Source organism: Gallus gallus, chromosome 13, assembly GCF_016699485.2.
Source record: "Gallus gallus isolate bGalGal1 chromosome 13, bGalGal1.mat.broiler.GRCg7b, whole genome shotgun sequence".
In the NCBI taxonomy this organism is placed as follows: domain Eukaryota; kingdom Metazoa; phylum Chordata; class Aves; order Galliformes; family Phasianidae; genus Gallus; species Gallus gallus.
In genome coordinates this window covers 3,181,748-3,206,959 of record NC_052544.1, presented here as the reverse complement: position 1 = coordinate 3,206,959, position 25,212 = coordinate 3,181,748, and the positions used below count along the sequence as shown (strand labels likewise).

The following is a 25,212-nucleotide window of genomic DNA, read 5'->3' as shown; positions in this document are numbered from 1 at the left end:
CTTCTCTTTCTGGAATTATAACAGTGAAATTTTTAATCCCAAATTTAGATTTGGGACAATGCAATGAGAAGATGTTGTTCTTTCTCAGCAGACTCTCCAGGCACTCTTTTGGTGTTCAGGAAGATGTATATGTTTCCCACTGGAAAGCAGTTTATGCCCAGGCCTGAATAAACCTAAATATTAATGCTTGCTGGTGCTTGGATGACTGTGAGCTTATATCCTAACAGCTCCAGACTGCCTACTTGACATTCAGGAGAAGTACGCTGGGAGACTTATTTCTGTGCATGTTAGCACAGAAGATGGTAGCTTTGCGCCGTGTGCAGCACACGAGATGCTAGAAAATTCTGTGGTCTGTTCAGATCAGTTCAGCAGAACACATGACTATTTTCTTATATGCTTGTGTGAAATCAAGCAGGTAAGCTGAATCGAGAGTAAAGTGTGCACTGGCCACCGAAGGGGCCAACCATCCCATGGGGGTGCACCAGGCCAGCACTGCTGGCTGGGTGAGGGAAGGCATCGTCCCTCTCTGCTCTGCCTGGTGTGCAGCTGTGTGCAGGTTGGGTGCCATGACAGATGGGGAGCGTACGGCTGTTAAGCTCTGCTCAGTTGGTGAAGGGTCTGGAGGACGTATGTGAGGAGTGGCTGAGGTCCCTTGGTTGGTTCAGTGTTCCTTGTAAGAAGGCCATGCAACTAAAATGGCAAAACAAAGCAGAGAGATGGTATTGTCAAGCCGAGCTGCTGTTCCAGTTGAGTCTGAGGCTGTGCCCAGTTGGAGGCCTACCTTTTCTGACAAATTATTTAATGTTATTTAAGAAAAAAACAAAACAACAACAACTGGAATGGATGGTAGTAAAAAGAGTGACGTATTCTCAGCATGGGCAATCCTGGTTTCAAGCAGATTAATCCTTGAGTTGCTCAAATGGTTGGATCTCCATCACCAAAGAGCCCTATTATGTCTCTTTTAAGAGGCTCAGCCTTGCAGAGTGATTTCATGATCTGCTGAAGGTGTAGTTCTGCTTTCCTTTGTATCACAAATGTTTGTCCTCCTTGCTGCGTGGTTGGGTTTGGGGTTTTTTATTTTTGCAGACTGAGAAGTGTTGTTCAGTCTTCATTGCTAACTGCAAGAGGGTACTGCTCAGTGCTTCCTCACTGAAGAAGCAGTTGGGTGCTCTGTTTTTACCACGTCTGGAAATGGCTAAATTGTGCTGTATCTCTGAAATTCATATCAATGGTTAACTTCTTACGTTGTAACTGAGGAATTAATCTTATATCAAAACACTTTTATTGTAGTACGTGGTTTGCCAGTGATTGACAAATGAGTTAACTACGGTTAGTTACTATTAATGTAGAACGCTGAAGGATAGACCAAGCTCTAGCCAAGGGTTTTTAATGCACTGAAGTGTTTTGTATTTTAGATTAAACCAAACTATGATCTCCAATACCTGCAGACATCATTTGACATCGGTGCTTTGTTTTGGGGTTTGTCTTGCTGAGAGTTCAGAACTGCCCAAGTCCTGATAGCAGAAACACCCTTCCATTTAATGTAAATGCATTACTTTCTGGGCCTGAGCTGTGATGCATTTGAGCAGCAGTGAAGCATCCACTGATTTATCCAAACGGGTATTTAGTTCAATAATAGTAATTAAACACTGTATTTTTTTCCACAAGGGTGTACCTTGTAATTAACAAGCTGCAGTTTAATTAAACCGAGGGGGAAGGAGGGATAGGAAAGCAGTGTACTCCAGCATATTCCTTTCCTTTAAATAGAATATGTTCCATTCAGCAAGCTGACAGGAATATTTAAGTAGACACAGGTCTATGAAAATGTCAAATCAATACTCTGGACCACCATAAACACATCTGCTAAACTGAGCTCTGTGGTAGGGTCGCTGCAGGCACTGGGAGAGGTGCAGAGCTGTGTGATGCTGTGCATCCTGGCCCCACTGCTGTCAGTAGCGTGGGAAATGAGCTACCGACACTATAGTCATAATTCTCCTTCAGTTTGCTTTTTGTCCTTGATTTTCAGCTTAATTTCCAAGTGTAAATCTGCTTGCTGAAAACCCCTGGCACCTTCACTTTCCCTACTGCTGATTCCCATGCATCTAGTTAACTTTTGATGTGCAGTCAGCATTTCCCATTTCTTCTTGATCCCCTCGTTTCTTGAAGAGATAGTTTGTGAGTTCTATAGGCTTTTTGCTTTTTTCTCTTCTCTTTCCAGCTCCCCAGGACAGACAGGCATGTGCTGTTGGCGTATTGCTGTGTGACAGCAATGTGAGCAGCAAGCTGGCTCCATCACCGAAATCCAGCTTGCTTGGTAATTGAGTATTTAAAATACTCACATAAGGGCAGGGGCTTGAAGGAGGATATTAACCATGGCTATTGCTTAGCTTTAGCATCCTTTCTGTAGTTAGTCACGTGCACCCGTATTTCTGATGATCATCAAGCCCTTGATTGGTCAGACCTCCACATTTCTATGCATTTCAGCCCTGCTGCACCCCAGAAGCAGGGCTTACTGTGCTGCCACTAGAGGAGCAGGTGTACGCCATTGCTGTGAAGCAGAGGCAGTCTCGTGAAGTCCTGTGTTGACTGCTATGCTATGCAGAGTGTAAGTGGTGTGAAACTGCTGCCACAGTCCTAACAGCTGGTGCTGTGCTCACGGGGCAAAGCCCTTTTGAGAGTCCTCCATAAGTTCTCCCCCTGCCCTTTTCCCTTCCTTGTTGTTGCCTATGTTGTACTTCATAAACTTGATATTTAGGAAACTTCTGTTCAAGGAGACATTCTCTATAAACTGACCTTTTTGTTCCTGATTTGTTCAATTGCAAAGTATTAATTGCTGAGTTTTTTGCTGCCTGGGCTGCATTTCCAAACACTGCAGGGGTGATGTGATTTGCAATGATGAAGCATGTAAAACATACTTAGTTTTGTACTGTTCTGTAATTTTTTTGTGAATATATTACTCTGATCTCCTATTGGTAATTTTTTTGATGCTTTCTTTTTCGAAATAATTATGCAAATAACCAATTAAATGAAGCCTCCTTTCAGGCGGGGGGGGAAATAGAAATACAAATTACTGATGATAAAAACTGAAATGCAAGTAATGTGTAGATGATACAAGGAAGATGAGATCTTGGCCAAGGCTCAATGAGGACATTGAAAGGTATTTCCTCTTGCAGCAGATCAATAAGTGGAAAAATATAGGCTTGCTTAATAAGCCATGTGCTTGCAGCTAATTCATTGCTTGAGGCTATGCAAAAAAATCCAGATTGTCATGGAGAGTGGTAAGAAAACGTTGATTAATGTAACAGACAGGAGCAGCATTCTGCAAGTGGAGAGTTCAGTTCAGTGCTTAAGTTTGTAGTGAGTCTGTAACCAAGGAGAATGAATGAGGTGATCCTCCCTGGGCAATATTTTACATCATTTTCATGTGAAATAAGATGGTGGTGTTCCACTAGAGCAGTGAGGGTTGCAGGGGAAGGTTGGAAATGTACCAGGCAGCCTTACTGTTCAGTTCACTATTTAAAAAACAGAGTAAGTGGGTGAGAAGCCAGTGCTTGAACTGGAGATTGCTGGAGCTGTGATGATAACGTGGCTGACTAAATTCCGTGTATTACTGCAGTGGGAGAGGTAATCCTACTCCTTACTATGTTCCCAAAACAACTGCAGCAATGAGCTGCTTGTCACTGTTGGGTTGGCGTTGGTGCCACAATCAGAACCGTATCTTGTGGCACTCAGTGTAGTTTGGCTTTTTAGAGGGACAGATGTCTTCCTGGCTTTCTTCTTTTCCGAACTTGTGACTGACAAACCTCCCAGAGCTCCAAACTGCTCCTTCATGATTACTGTGGTCACAAGGGAAACAGAACCCTTGCTAAATCTTACTAATCTCAAAGGTGAGAATTCTGCTACCCCTGCTGCTAAGTCCTTATGGGCTGAATCGCATCTGAGTTCTGAGTCTCCATCCAGTCATGTGTGAAACATTCCCAAAGTGTATTTTCCCAGATGGTGATGTTTTTAATTGTATTCCGCAGTCAAATCTGCAACTTCCAGAGGTGCAGACCAGAACCTTCCTTGCTTACTGATGAGATGGAAGATAGCCCATCCATGCTTACTGATTAGACCACGCTGGAAGATAGGCCAGTCGTTTTCTCCTCTGAAAGTGTTCTTTTGGCCACTTTAGATCTGGCCACCCAGATCTAAATCAGAAAGATCTAGATTCCATAAGAGGAAGCAGGGAGATAACAGCTTGTACCTTGCCTTCACAGGCTACGCTGGTATTCATCTCCTAACTTCCTATATCAAGTTCAAAATGCCCACTTCCAGGCCAAGTCTTCAGCTAGAAAACATTCTTAGGCATCCATTTTAGAAAGCAGACAGCTTCTAGCTCTGTCCCAAGGAATGCTTCCAAATGTAGAACTGTCCACAAAGTGTTGCTGATGGTCTTATGTTGATTTGAGACAGTACATTGCTTAGCAGAGCAGCCTGTATATTTTAACTGTGGGTCGAAGTTGGACAGCTTGGATGAAGGCCGTTAAGACTGCAATAAGAAAAGATCTGGTCAGAAGGAGCATCTTGTCAGTTATCAGCAAGCTGACATAAAGGTAAAATTCGTGCTGGTGAAGTGGTTGGAGAGAATAGTGCTCACTTCCAAGTATGGGCTCCAGGAAAGTGCTCAGCTGTGATGTGGAGCCCAGCACAGATCAGCTGGATGTGTGCTGGTGCTGTGGTGCTTTTTCTGTATGGGAATACAGCCCCTGGTTCAATTAAAATGTCAGGTTTTACGCTTCTGTGTGAGGTTTCAGAGTACATATGGCCTTAATCCAGTCCTTCCTAGATCTGTTGTTCACATCACATGGCTTTAGTTTTCCTTATTTTAGGCTTGAAATACCCTCTTGTACTGTGCTGCCTTCTGACTTCTTGCTTCCTCTCACCTAATTTCTTCTCTGTGTGTGTCCTCAACTTTCATTGTTTGGAAAGTAGGACAAAGAAAAGTCTTGATGCCTTTCCCCAGCTCCTCTGGTAGTGTAGCAGGCATCAGTAAGCAACTGCCAGTTGTTCATCCAGCTGAAGCCAGCAGTACTGCAAACACAAGTGTGGTGCTGCAGAACTGCTTGGGTGGCTCCTGGGAGCAGCCAGTGCCCTGTGATCAATCAGAAGAATTGAACCAAGGGGAAACATTCTGATTGAGTTATGGCTGTTTCTCTTATGACAAAAACATGTAGTGTATCAGGAGGAGGGTTGATCTGCTGGTTTCTTCCCTGAGCTCACACAGGGAGGAAATAGCAGGCTGAGACATGAGCTCCTTCTTTGGGCATTATCGGAACCAAACAGATCAGACATCTGTGGTTCACCTAGCATTATGCAGTGTCTCCCTAGTAGCAAAATAACTGGTAATTAGCCAGGACTTACAAAAACACTGATGGACAACTGCTGGAGGGCACAAAATGGGATACGAAGCCAAACTAATATGCAGGCAGAAGGGTCAGAGTGGTTGCAAACAGGTAGGGCATTGAGCCTGTTGTTTCCAGATGGCTGTTAGTTGAACTGGTATAACTTAGGGATACCGGATCTGGGGTACCAGATCTGCCAAATGACTTGTGGTATAATTGCTTTGAAGTCATGGTCTACAGTTATCTTTCCACGTAACTTACAGATGACACAAGTTCCTTAGGGCTAGTCAGAGCCAGAGAGGTATGAGGGGGGAAAACCAAAGAGGTTTCACCACATATGGTGAAACGGGCAGATGACCCAGTTGACCAAGCCAGGCTGATTAAAATCCGGATGCATTAATATCATTGTTTGAGTCTGGGTGTGTTAAAAATCACTTCTGAGAAACAGCTGGTTTTCATTTCTTTCTGCTTGGTTGAAAGTGAAAACAGCACTAACCCCCCCAACTTCATGAATGCAAATTGTATTGCAGAAGTATATATGGAGTAGTAAATTCATATTTCTGATGTTATAGCTGCCTGCAGTAGTATGAATGATCTCATGATGCATTTTAAAAATACAACAGAAGTAGAAGAGCTTCAGATCTGCAGTAGATTTATGGCCAAGTAGCTGTGTGGGAAGGCTGTTCAGGACTGCCAAGTAGAGAAGGAAGATCCATAAACAAAGTTGTTCTAGAGGTACTTGAAATGAAGTACTGTACAGGAAGAATCAATCAGATGTTCCTATTTATTCTTTATCTAACACAAATGCAGAGGAATGTTCCATCAAAATGACAAACTTTATATTTGGGGTTTTATACCAGGCTAATCATAGAAAACCATTGGAGTTTTTTTTTACAGGTTTGGGTAATGAGAACCTTTCACGCTGTATCTGCTTTAAAATGGAGCAAGGAGATGAATCCTCCTCTTTGGAAAGTATAAATGTAGTCCTAATAGCTCAGCCATGGAGAGGGGCTTGCACTGTGAGAAGGTTATTCTGCTATGCTGTGTAGTTGCACCTTCATATGAGAAGCTGCTCTACTGCTTCCCTGGGAAGCGTAGGTTTGTCCATATACAACATGACAGCATTCTTTCAGTTGCTGTTCTACAAAGTTTGTTTTCAATGGCAACACTTGAGTTTGTGCTGCTTTTGGGTGGTCCTACTTACAACCATTTAGGCCCATGAGTTACCCTCTCTGAGAATAGCAGGATGCATTTTACTGCAGGTTTTTTTCCAGTGTTTGGGAAACATTGATCCAAAAGCTGCTGCGTATCTGCAGGATGTCTCTAGGCTGTAGAATATTTATTCCAAAGAACTCAAGTTCTGAGTCCAGCTATTCGGCATTGATTCGGCTGGGTTTTTCTTCGTTCCACGAGCAATTGAAATAAAACACCTAATAAGCTCTTAGTTAATATTTCTACCTCTTGTCAAATGTTGGTGGAACTCTATTTCGGTGCAGATTTCTGTTGGAGCACTGTACTGAGGATCCTTTATCCATTTGAAAATCAGAATCAGTTCCTCTCATTAGCTCAGTACTGTGGTAGAGAATGAGTGCTGCTGCAACTAATGGGCTAAGGTAGAAGGGAACCTTCTGATGGAAGATGCTCTCTTAGGTTATATCATAAAGTGTTAAGGACGCGAGGGTCCACAGAGTTTGTCACCAGTAAGCATCTGTGGCCAATTCTGTAGTCAGTCACTTGTGATTTAAATGATTAAATAGCAGCAGAAAGCTACTAAGGTTTAATTACCCACCATAATATCAGCGCGTGGCTGCTTAGCTGGAGGTGTGGAGGAGCCTCGTGTTTTATCTGTCAGCACCCAACAGCAGTTTCCAGAAGTCGTCAGCACAGTGCAGTGCTAAGGTGTCCCTGCAGAAGGAAATCCCAGCTCCTGGGTTGGTAACAGGCAGCTGAGACTGGGCCAAATGACTGGAGGGAGGGAAGCTTCAGGAAATGAGGGAGGGGAAACAGCCTCTGGGCAGAGCTGCTGTGTGCAAGGTGATTGCCCCGGAAACACGGTGGTCATGAATGGAAGAAATCCTTCAGCATTCCTTCCCAGCTGAGTGCAAACAACCATGAATGGCATCATAGCCAGCCCAGCAGTCAGGGCAATGACAGCCTAACGTGGCAGATGCTACACAATACAAAAAAAAATTGTTTGGCCTAAAATGTTCATCAATAGAAATGACTTTGTTAGCGTGCTGCTGTGCTTCAAATAGGTAGAGGCCAGTGACAAAGAACCCCCATGAATAATGCAAGCATGAGCTCTTGACTACCTGCATATAGAGACAAAGTTCAAATTCAATGAGTATTCTGTATTTAATGACTCAAGTATGTATGCGTACTCTGCACCTCCAGCCTGACATTAATACGAACGCTTCTTGGCAATTGAGCATGCAGCTTGGTTCATGTGATGTGCAGGATTCCTGCGAGGTTCTGGCCCAGGTGTAATGTTCAGTGGGGGCTGAAGGCAGAGGGGCAGCAGGGTGCTGGGGCTGCAGCTGGCCCAGGGGGCTGGTGGTGTGGGGACGATGTGGGGAAAGTGACAGCCTTGGTCCTGTGCAATAAGAGAAACATTGGCAGTCTCTGTCCTTCTGAACATCCTATGTGAGGTGTACCAGCATCTTCTACTTAAGGGCGTGCTTGAAAAATGTGGCTTTTACTGGTGTTACAGTCTTGCAGCTGCTGTCCTGATAAAACACCTATCCTGCCAAATACCTCCACGGATGAGTAAACAACAGAAGCTTGTAATTGACTTAACTTGAAAACAGCCTGCAGTGCTACCCTATGCAAGCAGCCCAGTGAAATATTGTGAAGATGAGCCACGTGTAAAGCACGGTGGTTCATCTTACTTAGCTGCCTGCTGAGGCTGCTTGTTCCAGGGCAGCAGTGGTCCTTCCCAGCACCTGCATGTGTGTTATGCTTCTCTGGGTGAGCTGCTGTGTGGGTCCTCCTGGTGGGTGCCTGTGTGTCAGTGGCAACTGTTTGCTGTATCCCAGTATGTCAGAGCAGTACTGAGTGCATTGCTGTCTTGGAAGTAATGCGGAGTAAGAGAAGGATTAAAAAAGGGAGACATTTTTGCATCCCTACGGTGTGCCATGTTCTGTGAGTACAGAAAAGACACTGACAAAAAGGCTCAGAATTGCCAGGATTACCAAGAAAATCCCCAATGCAAAAATCGCCTGGTATCCCAGGTGCTCAAAGCAGTGAGCATCGTGTGAGATACCTGCTGTGGGTAGGAGCGCTGTGTTAAGTTGTGCAGGGAGGATATTCTCTTGAGAGAATTACCCTAAAGTGAAAGAAAATAAAACCATAGGTTACTGTGGGATGTTGAAATTGCTTGGATGTTTATAAGACGAGAGAGGGGAGGGAAAAAAAAAAAAGACAAGCAGGAGAGAGAGGGGAAGAGGAGAGCTGGGAAAAGGGGAGAGCACGAGAGACGGAGGGAGTGCGAGGATAAGGGGGAGAGGATCTGTGCTGTGCACTTGGCTGAGCATCGGGAAGGAAGGCTTCCAACAGAGGATTTCCCAGCTTTAGATGCCTGCCGGCTGTTTGCAGGCACGCTAGCAGGTATCTGCGTGGTGCCCTGAAGGATGTGGACTGAAGGCGAGTCGGAGGGACTGCAGACTTTAGGCATTGTGGTGGTGCTGTGCTCCTCTCTGAAACTTTTGCACTACCTCGGGCTCATTGACTTGTCGGACGGTAAGAGAGCTCCCCAGTTCTGCAGCTCCTGTTTGCTTCTGGTTTGGGTGGGTTTCATGGGAGGCACTGTGAGCAGCAGGTAGGCAGAGGGAGGGAAGCGTGGTCTGTCAGCATGCTGGTTTCTCAGAGCTGTCTTCATCTGTATTAGGAATCATACAGGCTGCCGAGAGGGAATTGGGCTTTGTGCTTTACTGGGGACTTGTTTGCTTTCAGTGGGTTCTAACAGCCAGAGAGGATCTGAAGCTGTGATTTTGGCTTTGTGTGTTACCTTATCTCATTTTCTTGATTAGTTTTCCTTGCTAACTTTTTTTTATTTCCTTCCTTGAAAAGAAATGTAATGCCAGCCTGGGGGAGAAAAATCTCTGCTGGGGTAATAGAAGTACAGCTGACAATTTGGTGCATGAAATACATATTGCTGCCTGTAAAGATAAATAAAATAGTCATTAAAAAATGGACACCTACAAATTAAGGACACAATGGAAATAAATCCTGAATGGGAATCAGAAAAAAACTTTGTGTTTGTTCCAGCCTCTTCAGTCCAAGAACCAGAAGGGAACCAACCTTTTCCTACTGCTTATTGAGAGGGCAGAGAGGTTTCTGTTTTCAGGTACTGAGGTGGGGGGTTTGGTCTCTTCATCTTCATCAAGTGTAACAAACTTGAAGGAAAAAGGCTTTTCCTGAGTGAGGAAAGCACACACATGTCTGAAATCAAGTGAGCCATGGAGGTGGAATGATTTGTGTGTAAGGGGATGGATGTATCGGAGCGTCACTGAGTTTCAAAGGAGGAGAACTTAGTGATGAAGCCCCCAATGCTCTGTGTGTGTTCGTAGATCACCGACTGTACCAAGTTTGTCCAGGAGAGCATCAGCCACGTGAAATCCTGGCAGAAATCCCTGTGCTACTTATTCGTGTATCTCCAAGCACGGCTTAGCTGAGGCTGACAGAGCACCAAATAAAAGTAGAGGTGATTTTTTTGGCTGGCTAATGGGAAAAGCAAGGGGAGAAATGGGGTCCTTACCTTGCCATTGTATCATCAGTGCTACTGTGACTTAAGAAAAATACAGAAACTGGCCTGAATGAGAGTGGTACTTATTTATAGTACGAGAGGATGCAAATTGTTGTGTATTTGTCATTGCATGTGTTGGTATTCCCTATTACAGAACAGCTATCACGGGAGCTTTTAGCTTACTCCTAGAGTGGCGCTGGAGCTCAGTTATGTAGTTACAAGTAAATTAAGGTATCTGGCAATGATAACTAATTCCAAATAGCAGCAGCAGAAGTGCTGACCTTAAAAATGAGCTGTCACATCACATGCTGAGGCAGTTGCATTGCTGCCTCTTTAACAGCACGAACACTTGTATCCCTTCTTTCTAGATCTCATTACTGTAATTCTGATGTCTGCTCTCTTCAGAGCAATTGCTTTCCCCTGTAGATTCTGCAGCGAAGTCAAATATGTGGCAGGTGGGAAAGTTGTCTGCTCACAGATGAAATGAGCAAAAGTGAGCAAATAATGCTGAATTACATTCGCTGAGCAGCTCGGGATGTGTGTGTTTGCAGTCATCAGTCAATCACTCCATCCATTCAAGTGCAGAAGGATTTAAGGATTTTCTCAGCTCCTTCTAAGGGAGCACTGTAATAATTACTGATACACGTAGTGCCTGAGAGCTGCTGCTCTTATCTGACAGATCAGAGCATGACTATAACTGTTCTGGGCTTTGAGTTTTTGCTGGAATTTTTTCTTGCTGCAGAATGGTTCATTTGGAGACCAAGACACATTTATTTGGTGTTCATTAAACTATAGGATCTTGTGGTTTTTCCCTTCTGACTCTTCACTTGTGCTGAGAATTAATTACTTGTGTGAGTAGTAATACTGATATGATACAGGTGCTTGTTAAGTGCAATGCAGATTTCAATCACTAGGAAATCCTTAAAGATGGCATTACGCTCTCATTCAATGCTCTGCATGGCTGTAATTGGGAAGGTGCAGTGGGTATTTATATTATCATAGAATCATAGAATAGCCTGGGTAGAGAAGGACCACAATGATCATCGAGTTTCAACCCCCTGCTACATGCAGGGTTGCCAACCAGCAGACCAGGCTGCCCAGAGCCACATCCAGCCTGGCCTTGAATGCCTCCAGGGATGGGGCATCCATAATTTACTATGCCATAAATATTCCTTATATCTTTATATTCACTGAAAATGGTTCCTCCTTTTATTTGCAGAGATATAGGAGTTCTGTGTGCTGTCTCAGGGCTGTGTGTAGTAACACTAAGACAAGGTGTTGGAACCAGCATTACTCCATCTTCTGGAGCTGGATTACTCAGGCAGTGCTCCTTTGTTCTGCTCAGAAAAAGCCGAGTGTTGGTTTTTCGTTTGTCTGGCAGAAGCAGCAAGATATATGAAGAGGAAGGCAGTGTAGATGGAAGCTCGGGAGATGCAGGCTTTCAGAAGTCACTGCAGCTGAGTGTGTGTTTGCAGAGCTCCACTTTGGTAGTTACGCTCCGGAGGTGAGGCCTGGTTCTTGCAGATGCTTCATTTGAGGGATTAACAAAAGGACCTAAGTGAGACCTGCCAGTGGCAGCTTGCATCTCATGAAGCTGGAAGGCAGCTCCTGACACACAGCCATGTCCCAGGCAGTGAGCTGAGTCAAAGATCTGCGTTCCTCAGTGCAGCAGTACATCCATAAGCGACTGAAGTCATTACATGCCATTTGGGAAAACATCTGGGGGAATTCTGTATTAACTTACGGCTGGGGAACAATAACCTTCGCTGTAATGCAAGAGTCAGTTCTGGCTGTACGTCTGTTTTTATGAGTTTGGCTTTAGCTCAGCTTCTTTGCTGACCATCCGTCCTCCAGAGACGTCTGAAGCGTTCATAAATCATCTTCCTTCAAATTAGAGAGATCCAGAGCAACTGCACACTGTGCTGTTGGACTAGTTCAGCACTGACACAGTAACACCTATGGCCAGGTACCAAATCCTGAGGATAGGTGGAATGAAATGCATCTTTGAGTGTATTGGTCCTCACAGTGCGTATATTTCAACTCTTTGAAAGGGTAGATAACAGCAGGATGGGGGGAAATGGCTTCAAGTTGAAGGAGGGAAGATTTAGGTTGGATGTCAGGGGGAAGTTCTTTACTGTGAGAGTGGTGAGGTGCTGGAACGGCTGCCCAGAGAGGCTGTGGATGCCCTGTCCATCCCTGGAGGTGTTCAAGGCCAGGTTGCATGGGGCCCTGGGCAACCTGGTCTACTATTAAATGGAGGAGGAGGGTGGTGGCCCTGCATGTGAAAGGGGAGTTAGAGCTTTGTGATCCTTGAGGTCCCTTCTAGCCCAAGCCATTCTGTGATTTGTTACCAGCAGAGCTGACAAGAGAAGTAGGTGAGTGCTGCAGCAGGAACTGTGCTGGAGTTCAGACCCAGCACAGCCAGGCAGTAATGCTGCTGACCTGGTACCACCTCTGCACTGCTTTGCTACTGCAGTCCCACGGCACTGCTGTGCATGCTGGAGTAGCAGCAGATACAGTCAGATACAACAGTGATGGCGTTCTTGAGGTACCGTGTGGCTTTAACTATATGTGATAACCTGTTATCTATGAGATAACAGACCAAAAATGCCGCTTTGAGCACACTACAGCCTCAGCACCACGTGCCATCAGTATAACCAAAGCAGAGGGTTTCCCACGGTGATTTCTTCCTTCCTGGTTCCGAGCTGTGCTGGTGCACAGGGCCTGGTGCTGGGGGACCTTTTGGGGTGGCTTATGAGTTTTCTTTCCTCGTGTTTTTCTGCAGTGCTCTGTAGCACTTCACTACCTCGATGTTCTTTTTAGTCATGCAAGTATAGTGCAAATTAAGAACATAAGAACACTCCCTTTCTGAATACAAGAGAATGAAAAATAAATGAAAATGTTCATGGAAGTTCCAGAGAAATTACGTCCATTGCTTCACACACCTGCCTCTGTGGCAAGGACTATAAAACTCTTTCTTATGGGAAAGGCAGAGACCTATAAAATGTGTAAATGGACATCTGCTTATATTTTAAGGAAAAAGTGTTTAGCCTCAAGGATTGCATGGTTCCACTTCGGGATGCCTGGTTAGCTATGTGATGGAACATCGTGTGCTGCAATATACATGCTGCAGTGAGACTGTTTCTCCACCTGCTCAGGTGGAGTTGAAGACAAGGATGCTCAGGCATATATGCCTTTATAATTATTCAGCTTTTCCTTTAAAAAGCTGCTCAACTAATAGTTGGAGGTTGCCCTTCTTGAAATGTCTGAATTCCTTTGAGCTTTCAGGGTGACCCCTCTCATCCTGAGCTGCCCCCAGGCTCCCCTGCCTGCCCTGTGTGCAGGGAGCTGCTGGCTCCCAGCTGGGGCTGTGGTGGACTTTGTTTGCTGTGCATCATCTTCTATTTCCCCGCCTGGTGGCATTTGCTAGTGCCTAAGGAGTCTCTCCAGATTAGCTCTGACAGCCGCCTCTGTGGCTTTCTTCAGCTTCAGCCTTGCTAAGGAGAGGGAAGGAGTTTGACACGGCGGATTAATTGCAGCCATTCTGCTCCCCAAGGAACTTAATTTGAGTTGTTCGTGCCATGGCCACGCTAGCACTGAAGCAGTCAGCTCCAGCCTGTAGCTCACAGGGGTTTGTTTAGCAGCAGAGATTGTGCCACAACCCTGCAGATCCATGGGGCGTTGCAGTTGGAAGCTGTAATTCTTCATGGCTGTGTTTGGAAGAGCGTGCTGCCCTGCTCAACCTGGGATGTTTCTCATAGCTGTCCTACTGCTGACCTTGTTGGTACAATGAATTTCTTATTTGTTCACATCGTCATAAAGCTTCACGTCTCCTTGCTCTTCGTTTAGCTTTGTGTCTGTGTGAGTGGAACTGCTGCGTGCATTTGTGGCTCTGCATGCCATCTCCTCGTGGCTTCACAGCTTGGCACTCAGGTGGGTTAGCACCCACATCAGGTACACATGGTTCCTACTGCAGTTGCAGCTGCTGCTGCCCTTGCAGGGTTCTGCCCGTAGCACTGCTGTATGAAACCCTTTCTTGTGCACCTTGTGTTCACGTCCCTTGGCTGCTTGTCAAACAGTTATTAGTGCTTTACAGAGCTGGGCTGGAGGTTGTGCTCTGTCAGGTGTCTGCCCTGTGCCGGTCCCACCCTCCCAGATGGCCGAAGGCTGCTGCTCTATGATTAATCCCTTACTTGCACTTCTCTTAATGCTTGCACTGTCTCCCATTCTGGAGGGGAGATTTAAGTACTTAGAAGTGGGAAATGGCAGATTATCATGACCCCCAACTTATCAAGACGTTTATTGAAAAGATTATTAAAGGTTCTGCTACACACAATCATTTGTACAGAAAATGGTACCTTACAAATTCCCTGTTGATGGTATTTCTGGGATTTTTTTTTTAACCTTTTCCAAAGAGGGAAGAGAGCAAAACCAACTCTGCAGTACTGGATCTGATGTAGAGGATAGCAGCTTTTTCCACGTTGATTTTTGTTGTTGTTGTCTTTCCTGTTTTCTAACCAGTTCTTAGCTCAAATCTTGCATTGCTTCTATAGAGATACACATCCTCAGGGATACTGAAGCATGCTGAAACTGGGAAACTTGCCAACCTTTCCTGATGAATCCAGTTACTTAAAAGCGTTTACTTTGCAAGTTAAAAGTTGGATCAGCAGGTACAAATATCCCACGCAAGTGTGCTGTAACTTCTATGGGCACAGAACTGGAACTCTCTTCGAAGTATCGTAATTAACCTGGTCAGATCAATCTTAATCACACGCCATCCAGCTATCTTTGGGCCTTTTCCTCACGTTTTCCTGCAGTCCCGTCCAGCATGGTGATGGCTGCTGTTTGGCCGGGAGACTGACTGCAGATTGGCCATGCCTGGACCAAGGGGTGACCCCAGTAGGGTTCTACTCAATCCTGGTCTCCTGTTCTCTCTGCTGAAGCCCTGGGAGCTGCCCTCTGCACGGCCACCCAGCCAGCCCCCATCCACCTCACTGGCCATTTCACACACCACTTTTCCCCAGCTTTCAGAGGAGAGGTGGCTGTGTGAGGCAGTGCCATCAGTATTACTTTTATTTCATTCTGATTGCGTTCTTTTACAAATCAGCAGCCTGTGTTGTTTATAAGAATGTATTACCAGCAGTTCCAGTATTGCATGAGAACCTAAGTGAAATATGGAGAAAATTACATCATCCCATAATGGTTCTCTCTCCTTCAGCTGTTTGCTATCTGCTGGACGAAATGGAAGCTCCTGCATTTGCTGTTTTCATTTTTTTTCTTCCTCCATACATCATGTTCTAGCTTTAATTGCTGATGTAGCCTCCTAAGTTACAGAGTGGTTCATCTCTCTTGCTCATGTTTTCTTCACGTGTGGCTGTGTGGAGAACATACACGCTGCCCATCCCAAACTACTGGCAGGTAACTGTAGGGCAGCTGGAATACTGAGATGGTGAAGAATGCCCTTCCTCCTCCTCTGTGCAACAGAAGCACGCTCCCTGTGTGTACAATTCCTGCCAAAGTAACCAACTCTGTAGGCGTTCAATCTGAGATCTATGAGATTTCATGGGACAATGACAGGCATGTAGTACAGCCTTCACACAAGAAGTGGTCTCTGTTTTTTTTTTTTTTTCCTCCTTTCAGCTTTAACAGTTCAAAATTAGATAAAGATTTTGTTTCCCTTTTTGCAGTAGATATTCAGTGTGCAGCATGGTGAGCTGTTGTCTTCAGGAGGCAGCTCAGCACCGCCGGGCCCTTCTTCAACAGTGAGCATTGCAGAGCAAAGCAGTGTTGGCATCATGCTAACCTTGAGCAGCACAGAGGCTAACAAACATTGGTTTCACTCTTATTTATATTATGTCAAAAAGCGTGCATCAGGGCACAGTGGTGAAAGAGTAAGAGTTGAATTAAGACTGAAAAAACAGCCATGACTTGCCATGCCATGACTTCTGTGCTGCTGTTATGTACATGTCCCCATGTACATAGAAATACAGTGGTACATGAGCTCTGTACGTACTTACATTTCCTCCCTTCCATCTGGCCTCTCTCCTTCCAGACTCCTTCCTTAAATTGATCCCCTTTTGGTTGGGTAGAACGGTATGGGAAGAGATTGATGCGCTGTAGCCTATTTCAAAAGACGTTCAATAAGATAGAATAAAACTAATGGATGTCCTCAGTTTCACTGGAAGGGTTTTTGTTTAGCTTTTTTCTTCTTAAAGGTAAAATGCATAGATAACAAGCTGCTTCAGAGATGTCCAAAGAGAAGGATTTAAACCAAATGGTGACATCATTAAAGATGTGTCATGATGGGGGGGCACAACTTATATCCAATCTAAATCTCCCCTGTTGTAGTCTGAAACCATTTCCCCTTGTTCTGTCACAGCAGACCCCCCACTAAACAGCCTGTCCCCTTCCATCTTGCAGCCCCTTTACATACTGACAGGCTGCTATCAGGTCGCCTCGCAGCCTTTTCTTCTCCAGGCTGCACAGCCCCAGCTCTCAGCCTGTCCTCACAGGGAGGTGTTGCATCCCTTTAGATCATCTTTGTGGTCCTCTTCTGGATGCACTCCAGCAAGTCCATATCTCTCATACTTTGTCCCTTCCCCTTTGAGGTGAAGCTTTCTCTGCTGGATTTTGGAATAAAGAGCCATTGCATCATTCAGGATTCAGACAGGAATGTATATCACTTGCAGGCACACTTGTGCTGCACGGACGTTGTTTCCAGAACAGTGTGATGAAAAAGCAGCAAACGAATGCTCCTGAAGGTTGGAGCAAGAGACTGTAAGTATAACCCAGACTTCATCTTCTTAGGAAGCTCCTACTCCAAATACCACAGCATCCATGTTGTATAGCATCAGCTGATGAGAGATTGTCCAATCTCTGGTTGTATTTCCTAATCATCAGGTAGGGGGCAGACTAAATATTTCACGAAGCACATCCTTGCCTATGCATTCAGTTGAAATGCACTGGTGAGTTAGTGATGGGTGTTGGAAAAAGTGTATCTACATGTGTGCTCACAGGCTTGACTTCCTAGCAGTAAGAGCTTTCAGGGGACTACAAATGGATGTCTGAGTGTTGAGCTACTGCTGAATGCTGCCATCCTTTGGTGAAGGTGCTGGGAGGCCTGTGGGCTGCTGTTGGAATGGATGCAGAGCACCGGTGCAAGGGCTTTGTCAGGAATGGATTTGGTGACACCACATCCATCCAAATGTCTTCTTGCAAAACCCCTTTGGACAGAATTGGCTTTGAAGGAGGGTGCAGAGTATTTGTGAAGGGGTTCAAGTGCTGGCTGGTTTCATCCTGGAAGGATTGATATATCCCAGTTCTTTTAATTCACTACTGGAGATGCTGTCAGGATTTCTGATGTTTAAACCCTGGCGGGGTGCTATCATTTCTCTCTTGCAGCTGAGTAATTGTTTGTATGCATTAACAACGTGCTGATCTTCTGCAGGTGTGTTTCAGAAGCAACTCGGTGTGCGTGGTGATGGTACGGTACTGCATTCTGTCTGCTTTGATGGATGCCATGTCAGAGCTCCTTTCTGTGCAGCGAGCATTGGAGCAGCTCGAGGACTGCGTTGGTAGGGGAGGGCTCAAACAGTTATTGTGAAACAAAGTCACACACTTGCTGTGGGTATTTGGCTTAACTTCTACTGGGGTATATAGCAGAATGGTTGGCTGGTAGGTGGAATTCAGGGTGAGGTGAGAAGGAGCTGGATTTCAATCCTTTCTGGCTGCTGGGCGGCTTGCCATCAGGTCAGTCATGCCAGCAAGGTGAAGATGGATTCCTAACTTACTTTCTGTACCTGCTGAAAGTTATTGTGAGTTTTCCGTTCTGCAACCATGGAGCTTACATAACATCTACTGGTTTGATTGTTTTATTTAGCACTGGCGAAGCATTCTCAGAACACTATTTCTGTGCCTGTTTCTTTCCCTTATATCAACGCTTCTGCAGAAGCAACAGTCAAAATAAAAGGGATCTTATCCGTGCAAAGCCAGCAATGAATAACACCTCGCAGGCAGCAGTTCTTAAATTCTGTTGGTGGCAAATATGTTCCTGCATTTGCACTCGGCTGTGAGATGCTCATCTGGGCTTTCCTTGTGGAATTGAAGCATAATAGACTTTGGGGGAAGCGTGGCAGCTACCCAGGCTGGGTGTACAGCACAGAGGGACCTCGTGTTCCGTTGTGAGTTAATGTGCAAATAATTGGACATCTCTGTACATCCTTCAGCAGGATGTGATAACATTAACCTATGTATCTGTGTTTGGCTAAAAGGAGTCGCTGTTTTTCCACTCCCCTCTCCCCTTTCTAATCTCTTTTTTTTTTTTGCTGAAAACTTAATTAATATCCCAACAACTCCACCACGATGTAAATAATTTATATACACCAATTAGCTGACTGGAAGATGCCAAAAGCCATTCATTTCATCAACCCTAAAATTGTACCTTGGAAATAAAATCAAAGCACTCTGCGGTATTGGAACCGTTAGGAGCTTAAGGTGGTTGATAGCATAGAAAATGGATTTTGTGTTGCTTTGCTTTTTATGGCCTGCAGGATCACTTGGAAACACACAATGCAGAAGGCCTCATCCTTCTTGGGTGCCATAGGACCTCTCCATGCAGGCGTGTCGGTGTGTAAAACTCCATTCCTGTGCAGAGGGACCAGCTGGGGTAGTACTGATAGTAACAGAGCTCCATCTGACACTGCACAGTGAGGTTCCAGCAGAGACATCCAGCTAACTGATGGTCCTGCCCATGTTTGCTTCCAGCCTTGGGGCGCTCACAGTGCGTGGCACGGAGTGAAGTGGCCCTTAGTGCTGTTACTGGGAGCCGTAATGGCTGAAGTTACAGCTGACTTTGGAGCATCACTCTGCCTGAATAACTGCAATTGCTGTGCACGAAACTTTCTGTTTAATACAAATTCTCGGAGGAAATCTTGACCTTCGTTCACTCAAAGACATGAGGTAGAGAGGAGGCTGGAAGGAGGGTGCCCCGTGATGCTTCCAGCTGTACGTTTGGTTTGTTTTTCTCTGTACTTCTAACGAAATCTCAGTGCTCGTGTTTTGTTTCATCCTTGTGGATTGTGGAGCGGGGGGTGGGAATCCAGCTGAGGCATCTTGGAATGATGTGGGTTTTATGTTTATTTGTTTTACAGCCTCGCTTGTATCTTCCTTTGGCAAAAAGGGAAATAATTTGTACTGCGTGGCAGGTTTGGGCCATTTATCTGTCAGTGGTCACATCTGGGCTGTGTGGTTAACTAAATGCAAATGTATTAATTATAATAAAGAATGAGGAAATGAAATGCATTCTGTCTCAGAGATCCGGGCTGGCCATGGTGATTAATGATCATCATTGCAGCAGCAATCTAAACACAGCTCTGCATGCCACGCAGTAATTGCGTTGTGCTGTAGTATCATGCACTAAGATGAGTTACAAAGGTTTCTCCAAGCCCACCTGTGCTTTGGCGGCTGTGCTGCACGCTGTATCAGCGGGGACATGGCTGAAATTCACACGCAGGGTCCATAATTTATTGATGTGCCACGAACCTGAGCAGTTCTCCGTAGGGAAAGAAGGAAGAGTACTTCAGGAGGAGAAAAAAAGAAAGCAACTGTAAAAGCAGCTCCTGCCCAGCGAGAGCTGGTGATTAATTTATTAGTCCACTGTAAGGCTTATTTCGGTGTGAAGCTGGGCTGCTTTTCTGATCTTGTAGAAGGTGTTTGGATGTACGAGTTCAGCTCTGGCTGATTGCTGGGGATCCAGACAAGAAACCAGCAGCTTGCTGGGTCATAGAGTTAGTTCCTATGTTAACCATGAATTTTGGCTTTTCTGATGTCTGGTGGCGGCTGAGACCTGAATGCTGCACTGGAACAGGCTGAGATGATGAAGCTGTGCTGGTTTTCCCTGCATCTTGGGCTGGGGGGCAGGCTGGGCCCAGTAGGTGGGCTGTGGGGCTGGGCTGCATGCAGAGCCCCTCCTGCAGTGTGGGGGTCTGTGCCTTCCCTGCAGTGATTCCTGTGCCGGATCAGTTCAAGCAGTCAAATAAGTACTTTCTTAGTGAAGGGCATAAGTCTGTCTTGTATAATGCAACCGAATCTGAGGGCTGTAAATCTCCCTAGAAGTTTGCATTATTACATAGCTGTTGCACTGGGAACTTCGAGTACCGCTGCAAGATACGACTTCCACCAAAGCCTGAAGTTCAGCTGACCAAAGTGCACACAAAAGCTTAACACAGCCAGACATCTAAAATAAAATGCGTGTGGTAAGAGCTTGTAACTGCATTAAGTGAGATGGCAGCAGTGTCTGCTGCCTTGGGATGAGGAAGGAGCCCTGTTCTGAGCCATCTGTGCTGTGCGTAGGAGCACGGAGGTGGCAGCCCACTTCCTCTCTAAATACTCGCGTGGTGGTGTTATTGGTTTGTTTGTTTGTTTTTCCAGTCCTGCCAATGCGTTGCAAATAGAAATAATTCAATTTCGAGATACAGCTGGGATTATTTTCCTGACTGAAGCTTGGTGATCTGGGCTCTGTGTATTCCAAGCCCTGTGAGGTTGGCTTGGCCTGCTAGCTGCTCACCTGGCTGACACCCAGCGCTGCAACATCTGCCATTGGGAAGGCATCCTCACCAACCTTGCTGCTCGTTAGAGGTGCACTGTTAGCATCTGTGGGAAGGAAATGCTCTGTATGCACCCAAGAGGGAAAGATGAGAAGAGAATTTGCCTTTGTTTCCATACAAGAAATTAGCAGGAAGAACAGATGCTAGTTTGGGGATTTAAAAAATATATTATTCTTTTTCCTTTTGCCTCTGCTGCTTTGGTATTTGAAAGTGATGTTAGGAGGCTCTTTAAACCAGTTTCATTACAGTTAATTCTCCCTCTCCTCAGGCAGCTGCAGCTTTACGTGGCACACTTTTATTACACCCACCAGCCTTTCGCTTGCTAATAAATAATGGGGGTAGATTTTTTAATGAAATAAATATGGTCTTCCACTGCAGCAGAAAGGAAAAATAACTTTTCTCTCCGTGCATCTCTAAATTATAAAAACAAGTGCTGTTTTCATTACTTAATTGTAAAGACACACGGCTAGGTTACAAAAAGAAGGATAAGGATCCTCGACTTGTACCATTAACAGTAATGTAAAGCGCCGTGATACAAAAGGTGCCTGAAATCTCATTGTTGGGAATCCTGTAAGTGGAATCCTGAAGCAATTTGTAATGCAGTCAGTCGTGCTGTCAGCTGCAGGTCTGGCTCCTGACATGATGCCTATGGGCACTGCAGGCCGTGGCAGGGCTGAGATGCCGTGTGCAGCCACATGGGAGTGCTGCCTGCAGCTGGGAGCATGGCATGAGGCTGATAGATGGAATGGGTTTAGAGGGAGGGTCCCTGCACTGACCCTCTGGGGCAGTTGTTGTGATGGCTTGGCTCTCTTGGGATGTTGAAACCTCCTGAGCTTCACTGGTTTGCCCAGGTGCCATGGACTTACTGTTACTTATTGTAAGCTTCAGAATGGGAGCTGCAACCCAAATTCTCATGCTGGTGCTGAGCACTTTCTCACCACCAGGAGCCATCCCCCTGACACCCATGTTTGCCTCACTGTCTCCTTGCTTTCAAAAACCTACAAGAGAGCTATTCTCAGCTGGCGTGGTTTTAAACCTAGAATCATTTCACTTAACTTGGATGATTTACAGCAGTACAGGGAGAAATTCCTTTTGGCTGAAGAACATCCTTGAGAATTTCAGGGTAAGGCTGCTTCCCTTGAAGAAATGGAGTTGGAGAAGCTCGTAATTGGGAAGGGATAGCTATTTAAATAGTCAGTATAAATGGGACGTAATTAACATTACCTTAATCCCTCTCCCATGGTTCTTAAATCCACACACGGGAAGCTCAAATTGAGGATGCATGTCCAAGTGTATCTTAATTAAGTCCTAATTAACTACTTAAGTAGTTAATCCTCCTCTTAAAAGGAGACTTCACGGCGTGCAGAAGTAAACACTTCCGTTTGTCCATTTGATGGCCTCTGGGCTCTCTGATGGCAGTGCTCCTGGATCCCATTGGGTGAGTGGTGTGATGGGGACAGGGCAGTGGAGCCATGGGGCCACGGCTGTTCCCACAGCACTGTCCCCTGTCTGCTTTTAGGCACCACTGGCAGGAGGGACAGGTGAAGGTGCCAGACCCTGTGCCCAGCAGGGCAGCTGGCCATGGGGCAGGGCTGGCAGCGTGCAGCCTCCCTTGTGCTGCTCTGTGCCTGCACGGCTCTAGCTCTGCTTTCCCATTATTCTGGGATTAGGCCAAAGCTTTATTACATTTCTTGCAGATGATTAAAAGGGGAATTGAAATTGCAGGAGGAAATCTAAAGCGTTCAGAATGGGGAAAATTCTCCCTCTTTAATCTTCACTCCTTCTGACTGCAATATTTCAAGTCAAGTGTTTCTGCCTACCTCCAGCAAACAGGAGCGGCGCAGGTCAGAGCCCCATCAGCTGCCATCAGCACTCAGATCTTGGTTCCCTCTTCGTTTTGCTGGTAGTCCTGTGGCACATGGATGTCAGTGCCCAGAGCAGAACGGGGAGAGCCAAAGGGCTCTGTATGTGGGTGCTCCTGGGCTAGCACTGGGATGAGCTTACTGTTGACGGCGTGTCCATCAAAACCTGTTCTTTGCATCTTGCTCTGTTGCAGAGCTCTGCTCACACAACGGATGAGAGCTGCTCAGCATTTACATCTCAGACAGAATACCCTCATTTAACCCTGGTGATCTCTGTTGGTGGTGGTGTTGGGTTTTTCAGCTGTTCTTCGCAGTGCTTTCCTATCTTTGTTTCTCACCCACTTGTGGTTTAATGTGCGGCTCCATTAAAACAGGATGGAATAAATCAAATTATGGGATCTAATATACTAAAATGTTTTCATGGCTTCTCTGAAATCAAGTCACTGATAAAGTGTGCACTTGAGCACCGTTTGCTCTAAGGGACTGGTTTCCAAATCCTGCCCATGCTGCTAACTGTCTCCCATCCCTCACAGGCACGGCAGCTCCCAGTCCTGGATGCACATCTGTGTTGCTAAACAAAAGTAATCAGAGTCAGCGTGAAAATTTAATAAGCTGCATTCTGGCATTGGTTGTGTTCTCAAGCGTGTATTTGTTTTCTGGCTGCACAAGTCCTCGGGCAGTGTCAACCAGAACAGCACTGGTGTTTAGAGGCACTGCTGTATGGAGTGGCAGGATGCAGTGGTGGTGGTACTGTGAGTGCAGCCTGGAGCTCTGAACTTGCCAATATTCCTAAGGGGTTGAGCAAAGGCACGATCCAGCCTGCAAAGCTGTAAGCCTTATGGCCTTCCAGCTGGGAATGAGCATGCTTCGGAAGCAGTTTCTCAAACAAATCAGTGGAATTTTGGGTTTTTAACTTCAGCATGGTAAACGTTAAATGATTGGGCACTTGAACTGCGTGGTGACTTGTCAAGTGCACGGTTGTTGTTAGCAGGGTGTGTGCTGAGAGACTCTCTTACAGTGTGGTGAGCCCTGCTGCCCTTTTCACCCTTTTGCAGTTTGCTGCTGTAGTGGCACATGTGAAGGTTAGCAGCACTGCCGGCTGGGCTGGTGGCTGGGAGTGAGTAAGAGCAGCTCTTCTCCTGAGCCTTTCCTGCCTCGTCTGCTCAGGCTGTAGCCCTGCCTGCTGCTGGGCTGCCCTGCTTGGTGCAAGGTGCTGATGCTGGGGTATGGTGGCAGTGCTCGAGCTGTGCCCATACAGCCAAGGGCTTGGCTCACGCATTGCATTCATCTTCCTCCTGCCTGCTCAGCCCTCAAAGTCTGCGTGCAGCTTCAAGGGTGGGTGCTCAAAAAATCCCCTCTGAGGCGGAAAGCAGATTGGGGTTAAGGCTGCCGTTCGACCCTGCATGCACGAGTGCACAAATAAAACATTTCTGCTATGATAACCCAAGGATAGCACGTCCTTGGATTAGGCACTGAACTAATTACTATTTGATTGCTCGATTCTCCCACATTGTATATTCATTGATTGCCGTTGATCCGAAAGCCTTTTTCTCAGTGAAAGCCGGAGCAAACCAGCGCTCATGGAAATCAGCACGGTAATAAATCAGGGACTGGGAGCGTCTGATTTGCTTTTCAATGAGGAAAAAGAAACATTGGCAGCAATAATTCTTCTCAGAGAGAATAAGTCCATTTGTAATGCATTGTCTTGACTCATCAGAGGCTGTTTGATGAATAACCTCTTCCTAAAAAACAATTTTTTTACATTCAGTTGCTTCAGTTATCATTCAGAACTCTCCTATGACTACTTCATTTATTAAGTGGTCCCCAAAGAGCTTGCAGTATTTCTCTAGAACAGTACTGTGCTTTGGGTTAGCATCCTTGCTGCTTCCCCTCAGCCATCCTGGAGCCCAGCCCTGCCTTCATACTGCTTGTGCTCCATTCTCAGGCTGGTGTTATGCAGTGGGAACCCGGTAAGGCAGCAGCTCACTGCAGCTGCTTGCTCCCTCGTTTCCGTCTCTGCCCCTTTCCCCAGACAAAACTGGGTAAAAACAACACTACCACTAATGGCCCTCAGCAGCTGCCTGCCTTCCCCCAGCCAGGTGTGATTGTGAGCATCCCAGAGCCACCTCGGTGCTGTTCTCAAGCTCTCAGGGACTTGCATCTCCTGTCCAAGCCCTGATCTGCATGTTTGTGAGCCAGGGCTGCTCGGGCATGGCTCAGCCTGGTGCACCAGGAGCACTGGCACACGGTCTGGGTGCAGCAGCGTTGTTCCTCTCTTACTGATGAGAACAAACACTGTGTGCTGAGCATTAATAGCCCTTAACCACCCAAACAGCTGAACGTGACTGTACGTCATACTGATCTGTCTGTGCAGATGTTCAAAGTTGAGTGGAAGAAGCGATGCAATATACTCAGTTTTATGTATAAATAATAGAGTAAAACAAAGCACTGCTGTGTTCCACAGACTGGGAAATGCGTGTATTGCAGGAAATGCACTGCTGGAGAAAGGTGAAAATTGTTCAGCTGCATAAAGCTAGCTTGTACGTGTCTTCCCTTTTTCAGCTGGGAACTTCCAAGAGGCATTTCAGTGTTGTATGTCGATACCAAACGATGCACTG

At 45.9% G+C, this 25,212-nt stretch overlaps 1 protein-coding gene across 12 annotated transcripts in view; it reads left to right on the top strand.

Annotated features, from left to right (window-relative positions):
• The window catches only part of KCNIP1 (potassium voltage-gated channel interacting protein 1), a 296,724-nt gene that overhangs the window by 246,764 nt on the left and 24,748 nt on the right, over positions 1-25,212 (top strand). The window contains exon 1 of one of the 12 annotated variants that reach the window (XM_046900498.1): positions 8,837-9,122. The exons of the other annotated variants lie outside the window; for them this stretch is intronic. Within the exon in view, the coding sequence (XP_046756454.1) occupies positions 9,014-9,122 (109 nt within the window). The 5' untranslated portion in view covers positions 8,837-9,013. Of the gene's footprint in view, positions 1-8,836; positions 9,123-25,212 lie in introns of those variants that run through there. 12 annotated transcript variants of the gene reach the window in all.